The sequence below is a fragment of the Telmatherina bonti genome (assembly GCF_933228915.1).
Source record: "Telmatherina bonti genome assembly, chromosome: 20".
Classification (NCBI taxonomy): Eukaryota; Metazoa; Chordata; class Actinopteri; order Atheriniformes; family Telmatherinidae; genus Telmatherina; species Telmatherina bonti.
This window is the reverse complement of record NC_136618.1, coordinates 8,065,677-8,088,945: the sequence shown is the minus strand read 5'-3', so window position 1 is coordinate 8,088,945 and position 23,269 is coordinate 8,065,677. Positions and strand designations below refer to the sequence as shown.

Below are 23,269 nucleotides of genomic sequence, written 5' to 3'. Positions count from 1 at the left end.
GTTCGTAATGAGGTTCTGCTGGTACCTAAAGAGGTTTTAGCAGTTCTTCTAGATGTTCCAGTGGTTCGTAATGAGGTTCTGTTGGTACCTAAAGAGGTAATAGCGGTTCTTGTAGATGTTCCAGTTGTTCGTAATGTGGTTCTGTTGGTACCTAAAGAGGTAATAGCGGTTCTTGTAGATGTTCCAGTTGTTCGTAATGCGGTTCTGTTGGTACCTAAAGAGGTAATAGCCGTTCTTGTAGATGTTGTAGTGGTTCATAATGAGGTTCTGTTGACACCTAAAGAGGTATTAGCGGTTCTTGTAGATGTTCCAGTTGTTCATAATGAGGTTCTGTTGGCACCTAAAGAGGTAATAGCGGTTCTTGTAGATGTTCCAGTGGTTTGTAATCAGGTTATGTTAATACCTAAAGAGGTAATAACGGTTCTTGTAGATCTTGTAGTGGTTCGTAATGAGGTTCTGCTGGTACCTAAAGAGGTTTTAGCAGTTCTTCTAGATGTTCCAGTGGTTCGTAATGAGGTTCTGCTGGTACCTAAAGAGGTTTTAGCAGTTCTTCTAGATGTTCCAGTTGTTCGTAATGAGGTTCTGTTGGTACCTAAAGAGGTAATAGCGGTTCTTGTAGATGTTCCAGTTGTTCGTAATGTGGTTCTTTTGGTACCTAAAGAGGTAATAGCGGTTCTTGTAGATCTTGTAGTGGTTCATAATGAGGTTCTGTTGACACCTAAAGAGGTATTAGCGGTTCTTGTAGATGTTCCAGTTGTTCATAATGAGGTTCTGTTGGTACCTAAAGAGGTTTTAGCAGTTCTTCTAGATGTTCCAGTGGTTCGTAATGAGGTTCTGCTGGTACCTAAAGAGGTTTTAGCAGTTCTTCTAGATGTTCCAGTTGTTCATAATGAGGTTCTGTTGGTACCTAAAGACGTAATAGCGGTGCTTGTAGATGTTCCAGTTGTTCGTAATGCGGTTCTGTTGGTACCTAAAGAGGTAATAGCGGTTCTTGTAGATGTTGTAGTGGTTCATAATGAGGTTCTGTTGACACCTAAAGAGGTATTAGCGGTTCTTGTAGATGTTCCAGTTGTTCATAATGAGGTTCTGTTGGCACCTAAAGAGGTAATAGCGGTTCTTGTAGATGTTCCAGTGGTTTGTAATCAGGTTATGTTAATACCTAAAGAGGTAATAACGGTTCTTGTAGATCTTGTAGTGGTTCGTAATGAGGTTCTGCTGGTACCTAAAGAGGTTTTAGCAGTTCTTCTAGATGTTCCAGTGGTTCGTAATGAGGTTCTGCTGGTACCTAAAGAGGTTTTAGCAGTTCTTCTAGATGTTCCAGTGGTTCGTAATGAGGTTCTGTTGGTACCTAAAGAGGTAATAGCGGTTCTTGTAGATGTTCCAGTTGTTCGTAATGTGGTTCTGTTGGTACCTAAAGAGGTAATAGCGGTTCTTGTAGATGTTCCAGTTGTTCATAATGAGGTTCTGTTGGTACCTAAAGACGTAATAGCGGTGCTTGTAGATGTTCCAGTTGTTCGTAATGCGGTTCTGTTGGTACCTAAAGACGTAATAGCCGTTCTTGTAGATGTTGTAGTGGTTCATAATGAGGTTCTGTTGACACCTAAAGAGGTATTAGCGGTTCTTGTAGATGTTCCAGTTGTTCATAATGAGGTTCTGTTGGCACCTAAAGAGGTAATAGCGGTTCTTGTAGATGTTCCAGTGGTTTGTAATCAGGTTATGTTAATACCTAAAGAGGTAATAACGGTTCTTGTAGATCTTGTAGTGGTTCGTAATGAGGTTCTGCTGGTACCTAAAGAGGTTTTAGCAGTTCTTCTAGATGTTCCAGTGGTTCGTAATGAGGTTCTGCTGGTACCTAAAGAGGTTTTAGCAGTTCTTCTAGATGTTCCAGTTGTTCGTAATGAGGTTCTGTTGGTACCTAAAGAGGTAATAGCGGTTCTTGTAGATGTTCCAGTTGTTCGTAATGTGGTTCTTTTGGTACCTAAAGAGGTAATAGCGGTTCTTGTAGATCTTGTAGTGGTTCATAATGAGGTTCTGTTGACACCTAAAGAGGTATTAGCGGTTCTTGTAGATGTTCCAGTTGTTCATAATGAGGTTCTGTTGGTACCTAAAGAGGTTTTAGCAGTTCTTCTAGATGTTCCAGTGGTTCGTAATGAGGTTCTGCTGGTACCTAAAGAGGTTTTAGCAGTTCTTCTAGATGTTCCAGTTGTTCGTAATGAGGTTCTGTTGGTACCTAAAGAGGTAATAGCGGTTCTTGTAGATGTTCCAGTTGTTCGTAATGTGGTTCTTTTGGTACCTAAAGAGGTAATAGCGGTTCTTGTAGATCTTGTAGTGGTTCATAATGAGGTTCTGTTGACACCTAAAGAGGTATTAGCGGTTCTTGTAGATGTTCCAGTTGTTCATAATGAGGTTCTGTTGGTACCTAAAGACGTAATAGCGGTTCTTGTAGATCTTGTAGTGGTTCATAATGAGGTTCTGCTGGTACCTAAAGAGGTTTTAGCAGTTCTTCTAGATGTTCCAGTGGTTCGTAATGAGGTTCTGCTGGTACCTAAAGAGGTTTTAGCAGTTCTTCTAGATGTTCCAGTGGTTCGTAATGAGGTTCTGTTGGTACCTAAAGAGGTAATAGCGGTTCTTGTAGATGTTCCAGTTGTTCGTAATGAGGTTCTGTTGGTACCTAAAGAGGTAATAGCGGTTCTTGTAGATGTTCCAGTTGTTCGTAATGAGGTTCTGTTGGTACCTAAAGAGGTAATAGCGGTTCTTGTAGATGTTCCAGTTGTTCGTAATGTGGTTCTTTTGGTACCTAAAGAGGTAATAGCGGTTCTTGTAGATCTTGTAGTGGTTCATAATGAGGTTCTGTTGACACCTAAAGAGGTATTAGCGGTTCTTGTAGATGTTCCAGTTGTTCATAATGAGGTTCTGTTGGTACCTAAAGACGTAATAGCGGTTCTTGTAGATGTTCCAGTTGTTCGTAATGCGGTTATGTTGGTACCTAAAGAGGTAATAGCCGTTCTTGTAGATGTTGTAGTGGTTCATAATGAGGTTCTGTTGACACCTAAAGAGGTATTAGCGGTTCTTGTAGATGTTCCAGTTGTTCATAATGAGGTTCTGTTGGCACCTAAAGAGGTAATAGCGGTTCTTGTAGATGTTCCAGTGGTTTGTAATCAGGTTATGTTAATACCTAAAGAGGTAATAACGGTTCTTGTAGATCTTGTAGTGGTTCGTAATGAGGTTCTGCTGGTACCTAAAGAGGTTTTAGCAGTTCTTCTAGATGTTCCAGTGGTTCGTAATGAGGTTCTGCTGGTACCTAAAGAGGTTTTAGCAGTTCTTCTAGATGTTCCAGTGGTTCGTAATGAGGTTCTGTTGGTACCTAAAGAGGTAATAGCGGTTCTTGTAGATGTTCCAGTTGTTCGTAATGTGGTTCTGTTGGTACCTAAAGAGGTAATAGCGGTTCTTGTAGATCTTGTAGTGGTTCATAATGAGGTTCTGTTGACACCTAAAGAGGTATTAGCGGTTCTTGTAGATGTTCCAGTTGTTCATAATGAGGTTCTGTTGGTACCTAAAGACGTAATAGCGGTGCTTGTAGATGTTGCAGTTGTTCGTAATGCGGTTCTGTTGGTACCTAAAGAGGTAATAGCCGTTCTTGTAGATGTTGTAGTGGTTCATAATGAGGTTCTGTTGACACCTAAAGAGGTATTAGCGGTTCTTGTAGATGTTCCAGTTGTTCATAATGAGGTTCTGTTGGCACCTAAAGAGGTAATAGCGGTTCTTGTAGATGTTCCAGTGGTTTGTAATCAGGTTATGTTAATACCTAAAGAGGTAATAACGGTTCTTGTAGATCTTGTAGTGGTTCGTAATGAGGTTCTGCTGGTACCTAAAGAGGTTTTAGCAGTTCTTCTAGATGTTCCAGTGGTTCATAATGAGGTTCTGCTGGTACCTAAAGAGGTTTTAGCAGTTCTTCTAGATGTTCCAGTGGTTCGTAATGAGGTTCTGTTGGTACCTAAAGAGGTAATAGCGGTTCTTGTAGATGTTCCAGTTGTTCGTAATGTGGTTCTGTTGGTACCTAAAGAGGTAATAGCGGTTCTTGTAGATCTTGTAGTGGTTCATAATGAGGTTCTGTTGACACCTAAAGAGGTATTAGCGGTTCTTGTAGATGTTCCAGTTGTTCATAATGAGGTTCTGTTGGCACCTAAAGAGGTAATAGCCGTTCTTGTAGATGTTCCAGTGGTTCGTAATGAGGTTCTGTTGATACCGAAAGAGGTAATAGCGGTTCTGATTGTTGTTCCAGTGGTTTGTAATGAGGTTTCTTCATGTACATAATGATCTGTTAGCAGTTCTTCTAGATGTTCCAGTGGTTCGTAATGAGGTTCTGCTGGTACCTAAAGAGGTTTTAGCAGTTCTTCTAGATGTTCCAGTTGTTCATCATGAGGTTCTGTTGGTACCTAAAGACGTAATAGCGGTGCTTGTAGATGTTCCAGTTGTTCGTAATGCGGTTCTGTTGGTACCTAAAGAGGTAATAGCCGTTCTTGTAGATGTTGTAGTGGTTCATAATGAGGTTCTGTTGACACCTAAAGAGGTAATAGCCGTTCTTGTAGATGTTGTAGTGGTTCATAATGAGGTTCTGTTGACACCTAAAGAGGTTTTAGCAGTTCTTCTAGATGTTCCAGTTGTTCGTAATGAGGTTCTGTTGGTACCTAAAGAGGTAATAGCGGTTCTTGTAGATGTTCCAGTTGTTCGTAATGTGGTTCTTTTGGTACCTAAAGAGGTAATAGCGGTTCTTGTAGATCTTGTAGTGGTTCATAATGAGGTTCTGTTGACACCTAAAGAGGTATTAGCGGTTCTTGTAGATGTTCCAGTTGTTCATAATGAGGTTCTGTTGGTACCTAAAGACGTAATAGCGGTTCTTGTAGATCTTGTAGTGGTTCATAATGAGGTTCTGCTGGTACCTAAAGAGGTTTTAGCAGTTCTTCTAGATGTTCCAGTGGTTCGTAATGAGGTTCTGCTGGTACCTAAAGAGGTTTTAGCAGTTCTTCTAGATGTTCCAGTGGTTCGTAATGAGGTTCTGTTGGTACCTAAAGAGGTAATAGCGGTTCTTGTAGATGTTCCAGTTGTTCGTAATGAGGTTCTGTTGGTACCTAAAGAGGTAATAGCGGTTCTTGTAGATGTTCCAGTTGTTCGTAATGAGGTTCTGTTGGTACCTAAAGAGGTAATAGCGGTTCTTGTAGATGTTCCAGTTGTTCGTAATGTGGTTCTTTTGGTACCTAAAGAGGTAATAGCGGTTCTTGTAGATCTTGTAGTGGTTCATAATGAGGTTCTGTTGACACCTAAAGAGGTATTAGCGGTTCTTGTAGATGTTCCAGTTGTTCATAATGAGGTTCTGTTGGTACCTAAAGACGTAATAGCGGTTCTTGTAGATGTTCCAGTTGTTCGTAATGCGGTTATGTTGGTACCTAAAGAGGTAATAGCCGTTCTTGTAGATGTTGTAGTGGTTCATAATGAGGTTCTGTTGACACCTAAAGAGGTATTAGCGGTTCTTGTAGATGTTCCAGTTGTTCATAATGAGGTTCTGTTGGCACCTAAAGAGGTAATAGCGGTTCTTGTAGATGTTCCAGTGGTTTGTAATCAGGTTATGTTAATACCTAAAGAGGTAATAACGGTTCTTGTAGATCTTGTAGTGGTTCGTAATGAGGTTCTGCTGGTACCTAAAGAGGTTTTAGCAGTTCTTCTAGATGTTCCAGTGGTTCGTAATGAGGTTCTGCTGGTACCTAAAGAGGTTTTAGCAGTTCTTCTAGATGTTCCAGTGGTTCGTAATGAGGTTCTGTTGGTACCTAAAGAGGTAATAGCGGTTCTTGTAGATGTTCCAGTTGTTCGTAATGTGGTTCTGTTGGTACCTAAAGAGGTAATAGCGGTTCTTGTAGATCTTGTAGTGGTTCATAATGAGGTTCTGTTGACACCTAAAGAGGTATTAGCGGTTCTTGTAGATGTTCCAGTTGTTCATAATGAGGTTCTGTTGGTACCTAAAGACGTAATAGCGGTGCTTGTAGATGTTGCAGTTGTTCGTAATGCGGTTCTGTTGGTACCTAAAGAGGTAATAGCCGTTCTTGTAGATGTTGTAGTGGTTCATAATGAGGTTCTGTTGACACCTAAAGAGGTATTAGCGGTTCTTGTAGATGTTCCAGTTGTTCATAATGAGGTTCTGTTGGCACCTAAAGAGGTAATAGCGGTTCTTGTAGATGTTCCAGTGGTTTGTAATCAGGTTATGTTAATACCTAAAGAGGTAATAACGGTTCTTGTAGATCTTGTAGTGGTTCGTAATGAGGTTCTGCTGGTACCTAAAGAGGTTTTAGCAGTTCTTCTAGATGTTCCAGTGGTTCATAATGAGGTTCTGCTGGTACCTAAAGAGGTTTTAATAGTTCTTCTAGATGTTCCAGTGGTTCGTAATGAGGTTCTGTTGGTACCTAAAGAGGTAATAGCGGTTCTTGTAGATGTTCCAGTTGTTCGTAATGTGGTTCTGTTGGTACCTAAAGAGGTAATAGCGGTTCTTGTAGATCTTGTAGTGGTTCATAATGAGGTTCTGTTGACACCTAAAGAGGTATTAGCGGTTCTTGTAGATGTTCCAGTTGTTCATAATGAGGTTCTGTTGGCACCTAAAGAGGTAATAGCGGTTCTTGTAGATGTTCCAGTGGTTCGTAATGAGGTTCTGTTGATACCGAAAGAGGTAATAGCGGTTCTGATTGTTGTTCCAGTGGTTTGTAATGAGGTTTCTTCATGTACATAATGATCTGTTAGCGGTTCTTGTAGATGTTCCAGTGGTTCACAATGATGTTCTGCTGGTTATTGATTGGATTTGTTCAGGTTCCTGTTGATGGTCGGAGGTGGTGGAGGAAGTCCGGCTCTTTGATGAGGTCATGTTGACCTTCGTTGGCGTTCTGGAGACGCTTCTTGTTACAGGTGTGACGTTCTGTCAGAATGATGAAGCACCTGATCAGAGAACAGCGTCAGTGTGTCAGAATATGTGTGATAACAACAAACGCTCTTCTGAGGCGACACCAAGAAACATGAAGAAACAAAAGAAATGTTAAGGTCTGTGTGTGTGTGTGTGTGTGTGTGTGTGTGTGTGTGTGTGTGTGTGTGTGTGTGTGTGTGTGGCAGCTCAGGCTGTGTGTGCGTTCAGTGCGATGATGTTTGCTCTGATAACACTCATCTCTGTCTTCAACTCACTTTTATTTATTCATTTTACTGCTGATGAATTATGAAGCAGTGTGTGTGTGTGTGTGTGTGTGTGTGTGTTTAATAATGAATGAGTGTGTCCATCATACAAGCTTTAGGACTTAGAGCTCAGTGAGGCGACTCAGCGTGGTGACACACAAACAGGAGCGTCGTCATTTCATATTCCGCTTCAGACGAGACGCTGACAGGAAATCAGATCCGTGTGCGACTCGTCGGATCAGAACGTCTTTAAGGAACGCTCGCTGCGATCTGAGCGCAGAGCAGGAAAACTTTATTGATCCCACGAGAGGAAGTTCTCACAGCAAAACAGAAGAATATTAAACACACTCACATTAAAGAGACCAGAAGGAAAATACATTAAAATGTTTTATTAAAACATTTTGCACAGCGTGTAAAACACACACACACACACACACACACACGATGGAAACTAAACACACACCACCAAAGTTTGGAGGAAATCTTCATCACGAGCAGCGAGGAGGAGGATGCAATCCCTCTTAATCTCGCAGCTACAATGACAATTTTGTGGGATTTTTTCTATGTTTTTTTGTTGCATTTTGTTTTTACTGTTTTTGTTTGTATTTCTTGGCAATGTTTGCATTTGTTGTTTTGGTTTTTGGATATTGACAGTTTTTTTTGTTGATGTTTTTTTTTTAGTAATTGTGTTGTTTATACGTTGTTGTTTTCTTTTGTCATTTTTGTGTCTGTATTTTTCTTGCTTTTGTTTTTACTTTTGTTTCATTTGTTGTTTTTGCATCACCGAACAAAAATAATTTTTTCTATTCGGGTCAAAGCTGATCTGAGCGGCTTATCGATTTGTCTGCAACATTATGATTGGTTCTGTTTGGTTCTGATTGGTCCTGACTGGTCCTGACTGGTCCGTATTGGTCCTGATTGGTCCTGATTGGCTGCTTCATCCCTGATGACGAGGACGTTGTGATGTTTCAGCAGCAGAACAGCTGATTCGTCAATGTGTTGTTGTTTTTTATCTAATCTAATATCTAATTTTAATTCAATTAGTTTCAAATGATCAGTTCAAGTTTTTAATTAAAGAATTGATAAATAAATAAAAACAGTCTCATGTTGGCTTGAGGGGGGCCCAGCGGCTCTTCATGGAGCCCAGCGGCTCTTCATGGAGCCCAGCGGCTCTTCATGGAGCCCAGCGGCTCTTCATGGGGCCCAGCGGCTCTTCATGGAGCCCAGCGGCTCTTCATGGGGCCCAGCGGCTCTTCATGGAGCCCAGCGGCTCTTCATGGGGCCCAGCGGCTCTTCATGGAGCCCAGCGGCCCCTCATGGGGCCCAGCGGCTCTTCATGGAGCCCAGCGGCTCTTCATGGGGCCCAGCGGCTCTTCATGGGCCCCCGGTGGCTCTTCATGGGCCCCCGGTGGCTCTTCATGGGGCCCCGGTCGCTCTTCATGGGGCCCCGGTCGCTCTTCATGGGGCCACCGTCTCCATTGACTGAACTAGAAATAAGAAAAACTGATTTTAGATCCCAGAAGTGGAAGCAGCCAGACCATCCAGATGCAGAGTTCACGCACACACAGACACACGGAGCGCAGCATCCGTCATGAAATAAAACCTTTTCTCCGCGTGTGTGTTAACATCCATTAAAGTGTGTGTGGTGTTTGTCGAGGCTTTCAGGGAATATCAGATGAATATTTCACTTCTTTCTCTTTCCACCTCGGATTTTCACGCTCTGCTCGCCACTCAGACGTTTTAGTGCTTTTTACTTTTCTTTCTGTATTTTTATCTTTTCGTTCCTTCTGTCTGCGCCTCGGCCGGGTTCTGGTTCCAGCCGGTCGGACGGTCCGGCGCCGATCTGAGGCGCAGTTTGACCTGAAAACCAGACGAGTCTTTGTCCGCTGCTCATCAAACAATTCAGATCTTCAGTAAATCTGTCACTTGGTTTTGTTGTCTTTTGGCTGTGGTTGCCGTAACGACTAGAAGGGTTTTTGTCTTTGTAAGTCTGTGTGTGTGTGTGTGTGTGTGTGTGTGTGTGTGTGTGTGTGAAACAGATTGAAGACAGAACAGCTGAGTGGAAATCCAGCTGTTACCAGGTGTGTGTGTTCTGGTCACTGATTCTCATCTCTTCCTCATCATCTTCATCCCTCCATCAACTGTCATGTCCTCCCCCATCCTCCCCCATCCCCCCCCTCTCATATTAAATCTTGTGATCTCCTGGAAATGAAAAATTAAACCTCTCCTCCTCCTCTTCTTCCTCCTCCTCCTCTTCCTCATCCTAAAGTCACCTTCAAACATTCATCACTTCTCTGTGTGTCTGTAATGTATTCTTCCTCTTCCTCCTCCTCTTCCTCTGCTCTGTTCGTCTGTCTGTTTGTTCAGAATCAATCGCCCATCAGTGCTGAAAGCGTTCTGCATCATGTCGCGGTGAGGATAGTGAGGAAGACTCTGCAGTGATGAAGAGTGTTTAAGTGGAGAGTTTTCCTCGTCTTTAAAGACCCGAGGCTCTGAGCTTCGACTGACTCTGAACCTCACCTGGTCCAGACCAGTAGATCCTGCATGTGGCTGCATCAGTTCTTCAGAGATGGACTGAGATCCACCTGAAGTTTGGTTGACAGTGTTTAACCTGAACTGGTCTGGTCACTGGTTAATCTGGTAAATCAGCTGATATGACATAAAAATAAACATTGTGGAAGACTTCAGCTTGTTCCATCCTCCACGAGAAGTAAAAACTGAGTTCTTGTTCTCGAGGCTGCAAGAACAAGAAAAAAACGTCTTTTTCGTCAAGTCCATCCATCCTCCAGGAGAATCACGTTTGCAGCGGGGAGGGGTCACTGCAGGGGGCAATGTCTGCTTTTATGTGCAACGAACCCGGTTGTTACCTCCACCAAGAAGGTTATGTTTTCCTCGGTATCTTTTTGCTCAAGATAACTCAAAAGGTTACGGACGGTTTTTTATACACATTCCAAGAGTTGTTGGAAATGTGAAAATGAAGAACTGATAAAATTCTGGTGGTGATCAGGATCACCGTTTGGATCCAGGAATGTTTTAAAAAGATTCTTTAACATTGTGCCTGGTGGAGGTTTCTGCTCTCCGAGTGCTTTCCTAGTTTCATATTTAACAAACAACTTCGTCCGCGGCAGGGCGGGTCGTGCACGTGGCTGGGCGGTTTTAATGCTACATGTAAAAATGTTCCTACTTTCTCACCACCTCGATCAGCAGTTTTATCAAAACAATCCGTTTTACCTGCAACAGTAAAAACGTGGAAGCAGCAACTCCGCTTCATGCTTTTCCGTGTTAACCACGCCCACATCACATGTCCGACCAATCACACGATACTTCTCGGAGCCTCGCAAGAAAAAAGTTTTGAAAGCCTGATGTGTCGAGAACTGTCCTCAAACATATGTGCAAGAACAAATTGATATAATTTTCTTCTCGTGGAGGATGGAACAAGCTTAAAATCCACACGACTGAACTTTGGCAGATGTTCACACTGTTGCTTCCACTAGCGACGGCTAACTCAGCATCTCATCTCTTCTCTGAGCTCTTTCCAGCCAGTAAAAGTCAGTTCAGTGTCTACTCTCATCTTATCTTCTCGTTCCTTTCATCACTCTCTTTATCTTGTCCTCCAACAGTGTCTTATTGCGTTTCTGTGCTGAATCAGCCACAATGCGTCACAACAGTCAATGTGTTGATATCCAGTTGCTGGTATCTAGATAATAAATATCACTGTGGCATCAAAGCGAGTCAGAAACTCTGAGTTTTAAATGCAGAAAGTTACGTTAGTGAGTGAAACCAAACTCTAAACCTATCAGGTGTCCATCAGACTCCAGCTCACCTGCTTTATAACACAAAGCCGGGCGTTAAAAAGTGTTAATGTACAGCTGTTAGGACAGAAGATCCATCCCAGGTAGCACGATGTGAGCCGTTAGGACTAAAAAACACCTGATTATCAGTCTTTTAACTTTCCTGACGTGAAGTAAAAACCATTGCGATGTCGGTGAAGTTATGCAGCCAGCAGGGGGCGATACAACACATTTACTCAGCATTCATATAATTAAACGTCCAAGCAGCTGATTGAAGCAACAATCAGACACGGTGGTGAAAATATGTGACTATTAAAGCCTGAAAATGGTAAAATATTAATAAAACAGCATTTCTTTTTGCACCTTTTCGACTTTAATTCATTAACCTGCAGAATGCTGTACATTCCCTTTAAACCTTTAAGGCAAGGCCCAGAAAAATGTTAAGAAAAGGTCTTTTTTTGGCCCTTTATCAAAATATTACAAAAGAACTATTGAGGGGATATTCACCATGTGATATCATGTTATTTATTAAAATTATTATAGTATATCTTCTGCTTCCTGGCATCATTTAGGGAACAGAAGACGGGTATCAGATTGTGTTGAACAGAGATGCAACATGTCTCTGAAACTGTTTCCAATATGATACATTTGGCTTTGTAGGGTTAAATAGTTCCTGCTTTGTTATTTATATGTAGTTATTTTATTCTGGTTCTTCTGAGTAGCAAAATGTTCACCTGAAAAACCAAGCTTCATTCTCATCATGTAAATGTTTTGGATGACAAAGCTGAGTCTCATGGGCGAGAGACACTGACACAGACAGACAGAGAGAGAGAGAGAGGAGGGGACCGTTAAATCATAAAATTCTAAGAGGCTGAAATTTTCAGTTTTTTTTTTTTTTACTGCAAACAGCAACCTGAGTGTGTGTCAGCGGGGTGAAAGCTGTGTGTGTGTGTGTGTGTGTGTGTGTGTGTGTGTCAGCAGGGTGAACGCAGGAGTCATGTTGGAAATCTGTTTCAATCAGTCAGGGTAGCGTTGGCTGAAAAGGTCAGAGAGAGAGGTGGGGGAACAGGAAGCAGACGAGTTCAGCCTTTAAACGCCACATTTCAGCTGCGCCGGAGCAGAAAACACAAAGTAGAAGAAACGGGTCACACGTTCCAGTGATCCCGCTGTCAGGAGGTTTGAGATCAAACCTCAGGCACCTGAAGGAAAAAAAACTGCTGCAGGCTCAGGTTTAAGATGAGTCCAAGCAAGACAAAAAGAAGGTCTCAGGTCAGTTCAGCGTCACGTTCATGAGGTCAAGGTAAATTTTAATAAGGGTCGAGTCCAAATCAGGAGACGGAGATGGATCGGTCCAAACATCCATGAGAGACCAGTCCCGTCCAGAGCAGAGTCCAGAGCCAGACCAAGGAGGAGCCGAGACTCCAAGTTGATTCAGATGACCAGTAAAGACCCCTTCATACTGGTACCAAGTCTTCCAGTGCAGAGCCTGGACACCATCCTGGACTGGTCCTGGCTGTCCTGGTCTGCATATGTTCAGTAAGAACCAGTTCTCCGATCCGAGCTGCTGGATGACGCCGTGCTTAAACGTTTTTACAAACATGGAAGCGGAGTGTTTGTGAACCGAAGCTGTTTTCTCCGAGAACACTTGAACTCGTCGTCGGAGCTGCAGCCGTTTAAATGTCGGAAGATCTGAGATGCCTTCAGGGTCCTTTTCATTTCCATGTCTTCATTTCCGACTTTCAGTTGGAGTTTGAGATGTGAAAATGTTTCGCTTTAGATCATTAGAGTAGCGATCAATAACTGAGAAGCGTTAATTCCCACACCGCGGCTGTGAATTGAACACACCATGGTTACGAAAAACAGCAAGTTCTTCTGAGAAACTTCTGCAGGTTTTAAACGTTTGATGTAAAAAATCCTGATGATATCAGCAGGTCGCTGATTTAAATGTCACCCCAGAAATTATGGGATGGAAACCATGTCGACCACACACACACACACACACACACACACACAGGTATGTTCAGAGGGGAATGGTAGGATTTTATGTGATAGCGTTCACTTTCCCCTCGGGGATTATGGGTAATAGGATCCACCTCAATCCCCTCCTCCTCCCCTTGACCCCGACCCCCATTGTTCCTGCGGTGATGTCTCTCTCTGTGTGTGTGTGTGTGTGTGTGCGTGTGTGTGTGTGTGTGTGTGTGTGTGTGTGTGTGTGCAGCGTCCGTTTAACTCGCTGTCTGTCTTTCATCGCACAATCGAGGTGGAGAAACTCACAAGTGCTGCTATTGTGTTAGACTAAAAGCCTGCAATGTGTGTGTGTGTGTGTGTGTGTGTGTGTGTGTGTGTGTGTGTGTGTGTGTGTGCAGCGTCCGTTTAACTCGCTGTCTGTCTTTCATCGCACAATCGAGGTGGAGAAACTCACAAGTGCTGCTATTGTGTTAGACTAAAAGCCTGCAATGTGTGTGTGTGTGTGTGTGCGTGTGCATGGGTGTGCGTCTTAAGCTCAATAACAGGAAGAGAAGTTTCTGTGCAGCCGCAATTGACCACACACACATTCAACCACACACTGAACTACACAGATGAAAGGCGACAAAGAACAGGAAAGGTATTGTTCACTGTCTGCAGAAAACACCTGAAAACACACACACACACACACACACAGTACAGTAACGCACACACAGACACACACACAGTGGGGTTTTGTCAGGAGAAATTGCTCTCTCCTGCTCTCATCTATCATTCCCTCTCTGAGTGGATCGCTGTCTGTCATCTTGAAATACAGCACTTAGATTGGCTACTACAAAGCCCGAGAGAGAGAGTATATGTGTGTGTGTGTGTGTGTGTGTGTGTGTGTGTGTGTGTGTGTGTGTGTGTGTGTGAGAGAGAGCGCTCGGTTCCTTTAATCTCCTTCCTCTCCATCCCTTCGTGCCTCTGCTTGGTTCTTCCAGTAAAAGTCACTCCACACAGCTCTGAGGATGAAGGTGGTTCTGAGGAAGACCCCAGTCCCAGTCTGGGACCAGCAGGACTGGGACTGGGACCAGCAACTGGATCAGATCCAGTGTTGGATCCCAGTGGGAGCTGCATAGGAAACTTCTCACCTTAAGGTCCAATCAGAGAAGGTCTTCTGTAGACCTGAACCCACTGATAAACACCATCAGAAAGGCAGGTTCGCCTGCTGAAACAGTTCAGTCCAGGTGTTTCTGTGCAGCAACATGGAGGACGACGTCACGGCAAATCCTCTTGTTCTTCAGGATAAATGTCCACTACAGCGGACACGTGTGTGAACGCCAACTTCTCGTGTTGGCTCCGAGAATAAAATGACGTCCTTTTGTTCTCGCGTACGTGTTTGAAGACAGTTCTCGACACATCAGGCTGGCAGAACTTTTTTTCTTGTGGGGCTCCATGAAGTATCGTGTGATTGCCGGGGAAAACATAAACTTCTTGGCGGAGGTAACAACCGGGTTCATTGCACATAAAAGCAGACGTTGTTGTTATTACAGTTTTTAACAAAATAAAAACGCTTTTTCAATCATACTTGCAATTTGCAAGCGTTTCCATTGAATGGCGTTTGGTGCATAAGCCGGAAATCTCGTCAAATCTTGGCCTGAGAGACTTGGAGAAGATGGAGAAACAAATAATTTTGCGGTTGTTACTTTCCAACATTTGCACTATCCTCATGAGAAGAGGTGGAACATACATCATCCAGACGCGGTCTTTACTTGAAATTAACTGGTCAGGCGATCAGGTCTTTCCACCTGCTGATTGGCCACCGCCACCCTGAAGGTTGACGGTCGGCAGCAGAGAGACCTTCTGACGGGATCTTCATCAGCTCATCATCAGGGTTTTAAGTGTTCTACTTCCTGATGCGAGCAGATTTTACTACTAAAACATCAAAACTAAAAAAAATAAAAATCAACAAAATCAGCCTAAACATTGCTTGTTGTTGTCATGGTGACAGTTTTGGACCTATCAGAATTCGGGATGAACAACTATTTGTTAGAGCTGAAAATAACAGAGAACTGGTTGTATGAAGAAAAACTGACTGCAGAGACTGATCGTGTTCTCTGTCTTTGTGTGTGTGTGTGTGTGTGTGTGTGTGTGTGTGTGTGTGTGTGTGTGTGTGTGTGTGTGTGTGTGTGTGTGTGTTAGATCCGATGCACGGTCCACGGCGTCTCGAGGTCGTCACGATTCAGTCCAAGCAGGTGACGGTTCGTTGGGAACCGTTCGGATACAACGTGACCCGCTGTCACAGCTACAACCTGACGGTGCAGTACCGCTACAGACCTGCAGGGGCCCCCAGCAGGTAAACAGGGGGGAGGGGCAGACAGGTAAAGAGAAGGATCGGAGGGGCCAGCAGGTTGAACTGACTCCATGTCTCCTGCAGGGAGCCGTTGAAGGAAGAGGTGCGGGAGGAGGTGGTGTACGACACTCTGAGCAGCGTGCCGCAGCACACTGTTCGTAACCTTCCGCCATTCACCAACGTCAGCCTGAGACTCGTCCTGAGCAACCCTGAAGGCCGCAAGGAGAGCGGGGAGCTGCTGGTGCTGACGGATGAGGATGGTACGAGTCCTAACACCTGCCAGATGGTCTCTGTATCTATTGGCTAAGCCCATTCAGGTAAACGAGTGTAAACGTTGTGGTTTCAGTTCCGGGAGCCATCCCTGTGGACTCCATCCTCGGCAGCAGCTATGAGCAACAGATCAGTCTGAGCTGGAGGGAGCCGCTGCAGACCTACGGCCTCATCCGCCAGTACGAGGTGAGAAAAGCTCCCGGCAAGGCCAGACAAGCACAAATATGAGGAGAGTAAAACTCCCAGAAAGCTTTGGTTTGAGCATCATCATTGCTTTGTTGCTGCTTCAAACGGATCTAGTTGTTGGCTGATGAAATATTTTCTGTTTAAAATTTACATAAAAAAACTGCAGAAACAGCAGCCACTCACCTAAAACACCTCCCAACCCAGTTAGCCATCCAAAAACCATCAAAGTCGGTTGAACTTCATTACCCAGAATCCCCCTGGAGCAAACGCTGACCTCATTCTCCTCCCCAGATTTCCTACAAAGCGTTGAGCTCCTTCGACACCGAGTTCGATCTGTCCAATCAGAGTGGCAGGGTGTTCAAACCAGCCAATGAGACGAGCCATGTGTTCGCCGGCCTCTATCCAGGCTCCACCTACTCCTTCACCATCAGGGCCTCCACCGTTAAAGGCTTTGGACCCCCCGTCATCACACAGTTCACCACCAAGATCTCAGGTATGTAAACGAGCTGGAAACTTGAAACACACCTGGTCCAGATGTCACACCTGGTCCAGATGTCACACCTGCTCCAGATGTCACACCTGCTCCAGATGTCACACCTGCTCCAGATGTCAAACCTGGTCCAGAGGTCACACCTGCTCCAGATGTCACACCTGGTCCAGATGTCACACCTGCTCCAGATGTAACACCTGGTCCAGATGTCACACCTGCTCCAGATGTAACACCTGCTCCAGATGTCACACCTGCTCCAGATGTAACACCTGGTCCAGATGTCACACCTGCTCCAGATGTCACACCTGCTCCAGATGTCACACCTGGTCCAGATGTCACACCTGCTCCAGATGTCACACCTGCTCCAGATGTAACACCTGGTCCAGATGTAACACCTGGTCCAGATAATACCTGGTCCAGATGTAACACCTGGTCCAGATGTCACACCTGGTCCAGATAATACCTGCTCCAGATGTCACACCTGCTCCAGATGTAACACCTGGTCCAGATGTCACACCTGCTCCAGATGTAACACCTGGTCCAGATGTCACACCTGGTCCAGATAATACCTGCTCCAGATGTCACACCTGCTCCAGATGTAACACCTGCTCCAGATGTCACACCTGCTCCAGATGTCAAACCTGGTCCAGATGTAACACCTGGTCCAGATAATACCTGGTCCAGATGTAACACCTGGTCCAGATGTCACACCTGGTCCAGATTAAACACCTGGTCCAGATTAAACACCTGGTCCAGATAACACCTGGTGTAGATGTAACACCTGGTCCAGATGTAACACCTGGTCTATCGGCAACACCTGGTAATGAGCACTTCTCGAATTAGTAATTTGGATCCAAAAGAAATGGGTCTCTATCCAGATCCAGATCTGAAATTTAGAATCCTGATCCAGGTTCTTGATCAAAAGTTCTGCACTAGAGTCCTGATCCAAACTATTGATCCAGAGTCCTGGTACTAGAGTCTTGTTCTTGACTCTAAATACAAAATCCTGGTCCAGATTTCTAATCCCAGTCGTGGTTTAGGTTTTCTGATCCAAAGTTCCAAAGCAGAGTCCTCATCATGAGCCCTGATCCAAAATATTGATCCAGAATCCATATTCAGAGCCTCGATCCAAAGTCCCAACTTATTACAGTCCTAATCCAGACTGCTGATCTGGAATTGTGGTCCCAAGGTGCGATCCAGAGTCTTGATCCAGTCCTCTTGTCTTCATCTCAAACCTTATTTTAATAATTAAAAGTTTGCTTTGTCAGCAGTTCTCCAGCTTTGTGAAGGTTTTTCCCTCATGCCGCGTCCAGTCTTGGTACTGGACTGGTTTCATATTAGCATGTTAAATTATTCAAGCATTAAGTTGGCTCCTAACTGGAGGGATGAACTGGTGACAGACAACACAGAACTGGTTTCAAACTGGATCTCCAGGCTCTGTTACCAGCATCTGGTCACAAAGATGGTAGGAGATGAAGACATGTTTAACTACTCTCCTCTTCCTCAGCTCCTCTGATGCCGGCGTACGACCAGGAGTCTCCTCTGAACCAGACCGACTCCAGCGTCACCGTCCTGCTGAAACCGGCCCAGAGCCGAGGAGCTCCTGTCAGGTAACACACCTGTTCAAATCTTCCTCCGCGTCTTCCCCATCCTCATCACGCCTTCACGAGCCGCATGTTAAACATTAAAACCGGTTCCTCCTCCTCGGTGCTCAACAACACCGCCGTTAATAAAGTTTTTACACTGACGGGCCCTCGGAGGAGGCAGTATCCTCGGTAACAGTCGTCATGTCAACAGCTGTCGGGGCTCTGTCGTCAGGCTGTAACGAGGGATTTGGTTAATTAACAATCAGCAGGCGGGGCTAATCAGAGCCTGCTGCTAACACCGAGGATTAACTTGGGATTAACAGCTAATGTGTCAGTCTCTGACACACACACACACACACACACACACACGCTTTTCATTGAGTTCAGTCATGTCTACAGAAACCGTCGGGTTGTCGATGGTAACTGATTTTTGATGTTGTGAAGTCAGAGATGAAAGTCTGACGCGGTGAAGTTCCAGTTTGTGGACCTGCAGAAGCTTCTGGAAACTCCAGCTGGATTTTCTGCCACCAAATGAGTGGATGAGTCCACAGAGGCTGGAGGAGGGAGTTTCAGGATGATTCTGCATCTGGTTCCTGCAGCAGGCATGGATCTGTTATGTTCAGCGTCCTGCAGAATGAGTCATGTTGCAGTTCGTACACAAAGGTTACACGATCGAATGTAGTCGCAGACTTTTGCTAGCTTTGGTGTAATACCACTGATAGCCACTAGGTGCAGCTCCACAACACAGTTGTGGCTCAATTCTAGAAATTTTCCCACAATCCTGTTGGTGTCGTCTGCACTTGGAAATAATTCCATCATCAGACGGCGCTATCATCAGCTTCACCAAACAGAATCAACATCTGACGTCAGCAGGGTTTGTCCGCCATCGCAGAGGAACCCGACTGCTGTTTCCGTCTACACTTTCAGGTTTCTCATTAGTAAGTTACGCAGAAACATGTTTCCAAAGAAGCTGGAGAGAAATGTCAGTTAAACACAAATGAACAGAGATCGTTGGATCGTTGAGGTTTAGATCCGTTTCCACCTGTTTCAGTCTTAGACCTCAATGTTTACCTGATGCTTGTTGGAAGTTCCTCAAAACTACTGTTTAATTAATGTTCATGCAGCCATTTTTAAACCTGCAAGTCTACAAACAGTCGGCTATGACCACGCCATCATACTAAATTCATTCATTTATTCATTTTCCTAACAGCTTCGTCCAATGAAGGGTCAGGGGGAAGCTGGAGCCTATCCCAGCGAAAGGCAGGGTTCACCCTGAACAGCTCACCAGTCCATCACAGGGCCATACTAAAAATATTTATATTAAGTATTTATTGATCTGATATTTTAATAAAATATTTTATCTGGAATCATCTCTGATAAATGAATATATTCTGGATGTTATCAAAGTAAAAGAGAGATTTCTACATCTACTGGCTTTAATTAATTAATGTAAAATATGAAAGCATATGTTTATTATAGAAATATCAAATTTTATTACCGATATTATCAGCTGATATTGACATTAAAATACAATATTGGAAACTATTTCAGTTTTTACTTTTTTACTGATGTAACTTTTACATAACTTTTATATGTTATATTTCAAACTCTTCAGTTTCCTCCAACTAAAAATGACAGAATATTAGAGATGTCATGTTTTCCAGATATTTTAGGGTTTTTTTTTGCACAGCTCGTTCAAAAATATTGGTTTTGGTTGGTAATAAAAAAAAAAAAAAAAAAAAAAAGTAAAAAATCTCTTGTTTATGACAATAATAAAATAAAATACCATTAAATCTTGTAGAATTTGAAGGCAACAGTTGGTAAAAACAGTCCTGAATGTGACAACTCTGGCTCTATGTTAATCAGAGAGCAACAAACTTCCCAACCTGCTGGAGGAAAATTATTTCCTGGTTTAAACTCAACATGTAAGTTAAAACCAGAACAGCTGTGTTTCATATCCTTTTTGCTACTCCAGTCGAAGATACAAAACAGTGAGAGTTGAAAAGATGAAATATTCTGCAGAAATTCAGGACAAGACCAATGAAAAGGCGGCTGGCGCCACAGTTCTTTATGTTGATGACATATTTGCAAATTCTCTGATGTCATTTCTGGCTTCAGAGAAACTAAAATGGTGCCGACTGAACTGAAGCTAAAGCTTTAACGTTGCAGCTCTACTTGTATGCGGTCTATGCGGGGTCACCATATCGCAGTAACCTAACAGACATGAGTCCAACCTTAGGAGGCAGAAGGAGTCTAAACTACTGCAGGTATACCTGATGGAAACCAGAGCAGAACATCTGGAGAGCTCTACATGTTGATGAAATGATGATCTGAAGACCTGAGAGGACAGAATATCATTAAACAACTCCAGTCCTCGGAGTCTACTGTCCTGCAGGTTTTAGATGTTTCCCTGCTTCAACAAATCTGTCTCAGATTAACAGTTCATTGTGCAGAACTCGACAAGACGTTGGATTCGAAGGCAGAGAAGCGTCTAAAACCTACAGGACTGTAGAGCTGCTCGATTATGACAAAAATTATAATCACAATTATTTTGACTGAAATTGAGATCTGGATAATTTAACACAATTATCCAGTATTTTTAAACAACGCTGCGCGTCGTGGTGTTCTAGACGTGTCGTGCATTATAACCGTCTAATGCACGGTTCAGAGTTGTTTAATCCACTTTTACCGCTTATATAGGAACTATTTTACGTTGGCCTAGATGTACGTTTTATGCCAAACAACCGCTGTCAGGCTGCAGCGCGTTTCTCTCATTCACCTGTTAAAAGACGGCTGATCTGAACCAGCTGGTTAACGCGTTGCTATGGTAACGCCCTGTAACGGAGGGATATTACAGTGTTTAACTGCAGAGCAAAATGTGCCTTCAAGTCAGTCTCCAAAACACCAGAAAAGTCTCTAATAACTCCAGTAAAAGCTGCTAGATTTGTCGCTTTTAACAATAAAAGTCTCCAGATTTAGCGAGAAAGTTCCCAAGTTGGCAACAGTGTCTGAATGAAAGCAAAGCGGCTGTGGGAGGAGTTTACAGCACAGCGCTGCAACGCCAGAGACGCTCGATTAGCAGCTGAAGACAGCAGGAGAGGAAACTGCAGAGAGGAAAATAATCACACCCTTTTATTTTTATCATGGTTGAAAACCCAGATCGTACTGAGATTAAAATCCGATTAATCGCCCAGCCTTACAGGACAGTGGACTTTTAGGACAAGACTTTATAAATACTGCAAAATCAAGCAGTCGAAGGCCTGAAATGGGAAGAAAAGTGGGCCGAACATGGAGCCTTGTGCTCCTCCTGAAGGCCCTGAAGGCAGCAGAAGATGAAAGCATGAAGCTTTTGTCTTTCAGATGAAGTGAAAGCAGCGTAATGAGGACAGACTGGTCTTAATGCGAAGCATTCTGGACTAGTTGGTGCAAATTTACTCCGTCTGCAGCCACCAGAGAAGAAGATTTAGAAGAAAGTGTTGAATGCTGCCGATTCTCTGGAATCACTTCAGTCATGTTGTTCAAACAAAGACGATAAAGGATCGCATTTTCCTTTCTGCAGCAGCAGGCTGGAGGTGTTCAGAGTGTGTGTGTGTGTGTGTGACGTCGGGTGTGTTAATTGACATGATAGCTGATGTGAAAGCAGATGCTGCCCACAGATATGTTTCCCGTTTATATTTACTTTTCTTTTTGTTTGTTCCGACTCCTGAGTGTGTGTCGGCCTCCGGGCGACACACTTGCATGCCGCAGCCTCAGATCGCAGGACAAAAGGTGTTGCCGCAGGCCACCTGCAGCTGTAATCAGATTACTGTCTCACACACACACAACAAGTGCGGCGACATAAGCGAGGAGAAATGTGATTGGAGACGGTTTGTCAAAGACAGAGAGGAGAAGAAAAGGGATAAAGAAAGACAGATGAGAGTGGGAGAAGGAGAACGACAAGAGAAGAAGATAGAAGGAGAAATGATTGAATCTGTGTGTTTCCTCTTCTTTCTGCAGGGAATTAAACAATACAGGCTCAAAACTGCAGGTTTGTGTGTGCGGTGCATGTATGTGTGTGTGTGTGTTTTCCTGCCCGCCATTAGTTTCCTGTCCAGCAGGAAATGTGACAATACAGCAGTTTCACCATCCACACCCTGAAGAGTGTGTGTGGTGATATATGACTTCTGTCCTGAACCTGGTTCCCATGAAAAACACAACTATTGTTTCCAGCGTCCCTCAGGACACGAACAGTGCTGAAAACCAAGCGTGGTGCATTCAGGTGCAGCTTGTGTTTCTGTAACACACACAGTGTGTGTGTGTGTGTGTGTGTGTGTGTGTTTAGATGTGAACTCTGCCACCTGCTGGTGGGCAGCAGATGGCTAACGGTCGACATCGGACAGAGGTGGTGCATAAGGGCGAAGGTTTCATTTTGACATTGGTAGGGACATAAAAGCCCCCCTGGACGATGTGTGGGGTTTGTGTTCTTTGTTTTTTCACTTATAAAAGTTGTTTATCTAAATATTTCATGTTACTTAGCAGAAATCTAAACAAGGAGACATTTATAAAGCTAAATATTCTATTTATGGGAAAGAAATCCACTACTGTAATCAATGTTTTGCAACCTTGAAGGAAAATGTGCACATTTATTACTCAATACAACGTCACCCTGAGTTGTAAACAGTTTGGTAAAAAGGTAATATATACATATGCTCATTTTCACTCATAGCATTTACTGAATCAGTAAAAATGATCATTTTTACATTTTTGTTTTTCTAATTTATCTGAAAACCAAGTTATTATTATCACTATCGTCCATTTTTACATTTTACCAAACAAACATTTTAGGTCTGTACGGTATGATGTCACTCCTCAGTTTGATGTCTTTGATTTTATTTAATTAACTATAAAGAGTAAGTCACAACTCTTAGTATTATTCTATTCTAATTTGTTCTACAGTCATTTGGCAGAGGCTTTTATCCAAAGCGACTTACGTGTGAAAAATGATCAGTTACCATAGCAATTAACCCTAACACGCATGTCTTTGTGGGTGGGAGGATGCTGAAACCCATGCAAACAAGAGGGGAACGTACAAACGCCGCACAGAAAAGCCAACGTCGTCCAAGCTGAAAAACACAGCAGACCCTCGTCTTTATAGCTTTACACAAACTTTGTGTTCATCTGCTCGTATCGTCCTCAAACAGCACATAAACACATTAAAGTCCACTAAATGTTCCTTCATCCACGTCTCTGTGTAACATGATGCTGCTGTCTCAGCATTCTGTTCTTGTCCTTCTTCGCTCTTTGAGCGAGTTTATTATGAAAGCTAACAATGTAACGTTGTTGATCAGAGCAGTAGGAAAAAATGGTTTGAATTCCCTCTTTAAATTCTCTTCAGCTCGTGGCATCTGGTGCATTATTCACTCATAACTTGGTTTTGAAGAACATAATCAGTTGTTCCAGCTGT

General features: G+C 43.5%; 1 protein-coding gene across 3 annotated transcripts in view; it reads left to right on the top strand.

Annotated features, from left to right (window-relative positions):
- Positions 1 to 23,269, top strand: part of LOC306770797 (receptor-type tyrosine-protein phosphatase mu-like) — a 190,215-nt gene that overhangs the window by 82,976 nt on the left and 83,970 nt on the right. For all 3 annotated transcript variants that reach the window (XM_079259751.1, XM_079259750.1, XM_079259752.1), the window contains exons 10-14: positions 15,144 to 15,297; positions 15,379 to 15,554; positions 15,641 to 15,750; positions 16,042 to 16,243; positions 17,748 to 17,850. In XM_079259751.1, coding sequence (XP_079115877.1) covers positions 15,144 to 15,297; positions 15,379 to 15,554; positions 15,641 to 15,750; positions 16,042 to 16,243; positions 17,748 to 17,850 — 745 coding nt within the window. The remainder of the gene's footprint in view (positions 1 to 15,143; positions 15,298 to 15,378; positions 15,555 to 15,640; positions 15,751 to 16,041; positions 16,244 to 17,747; positions 17,851 to 23,269) is intronic.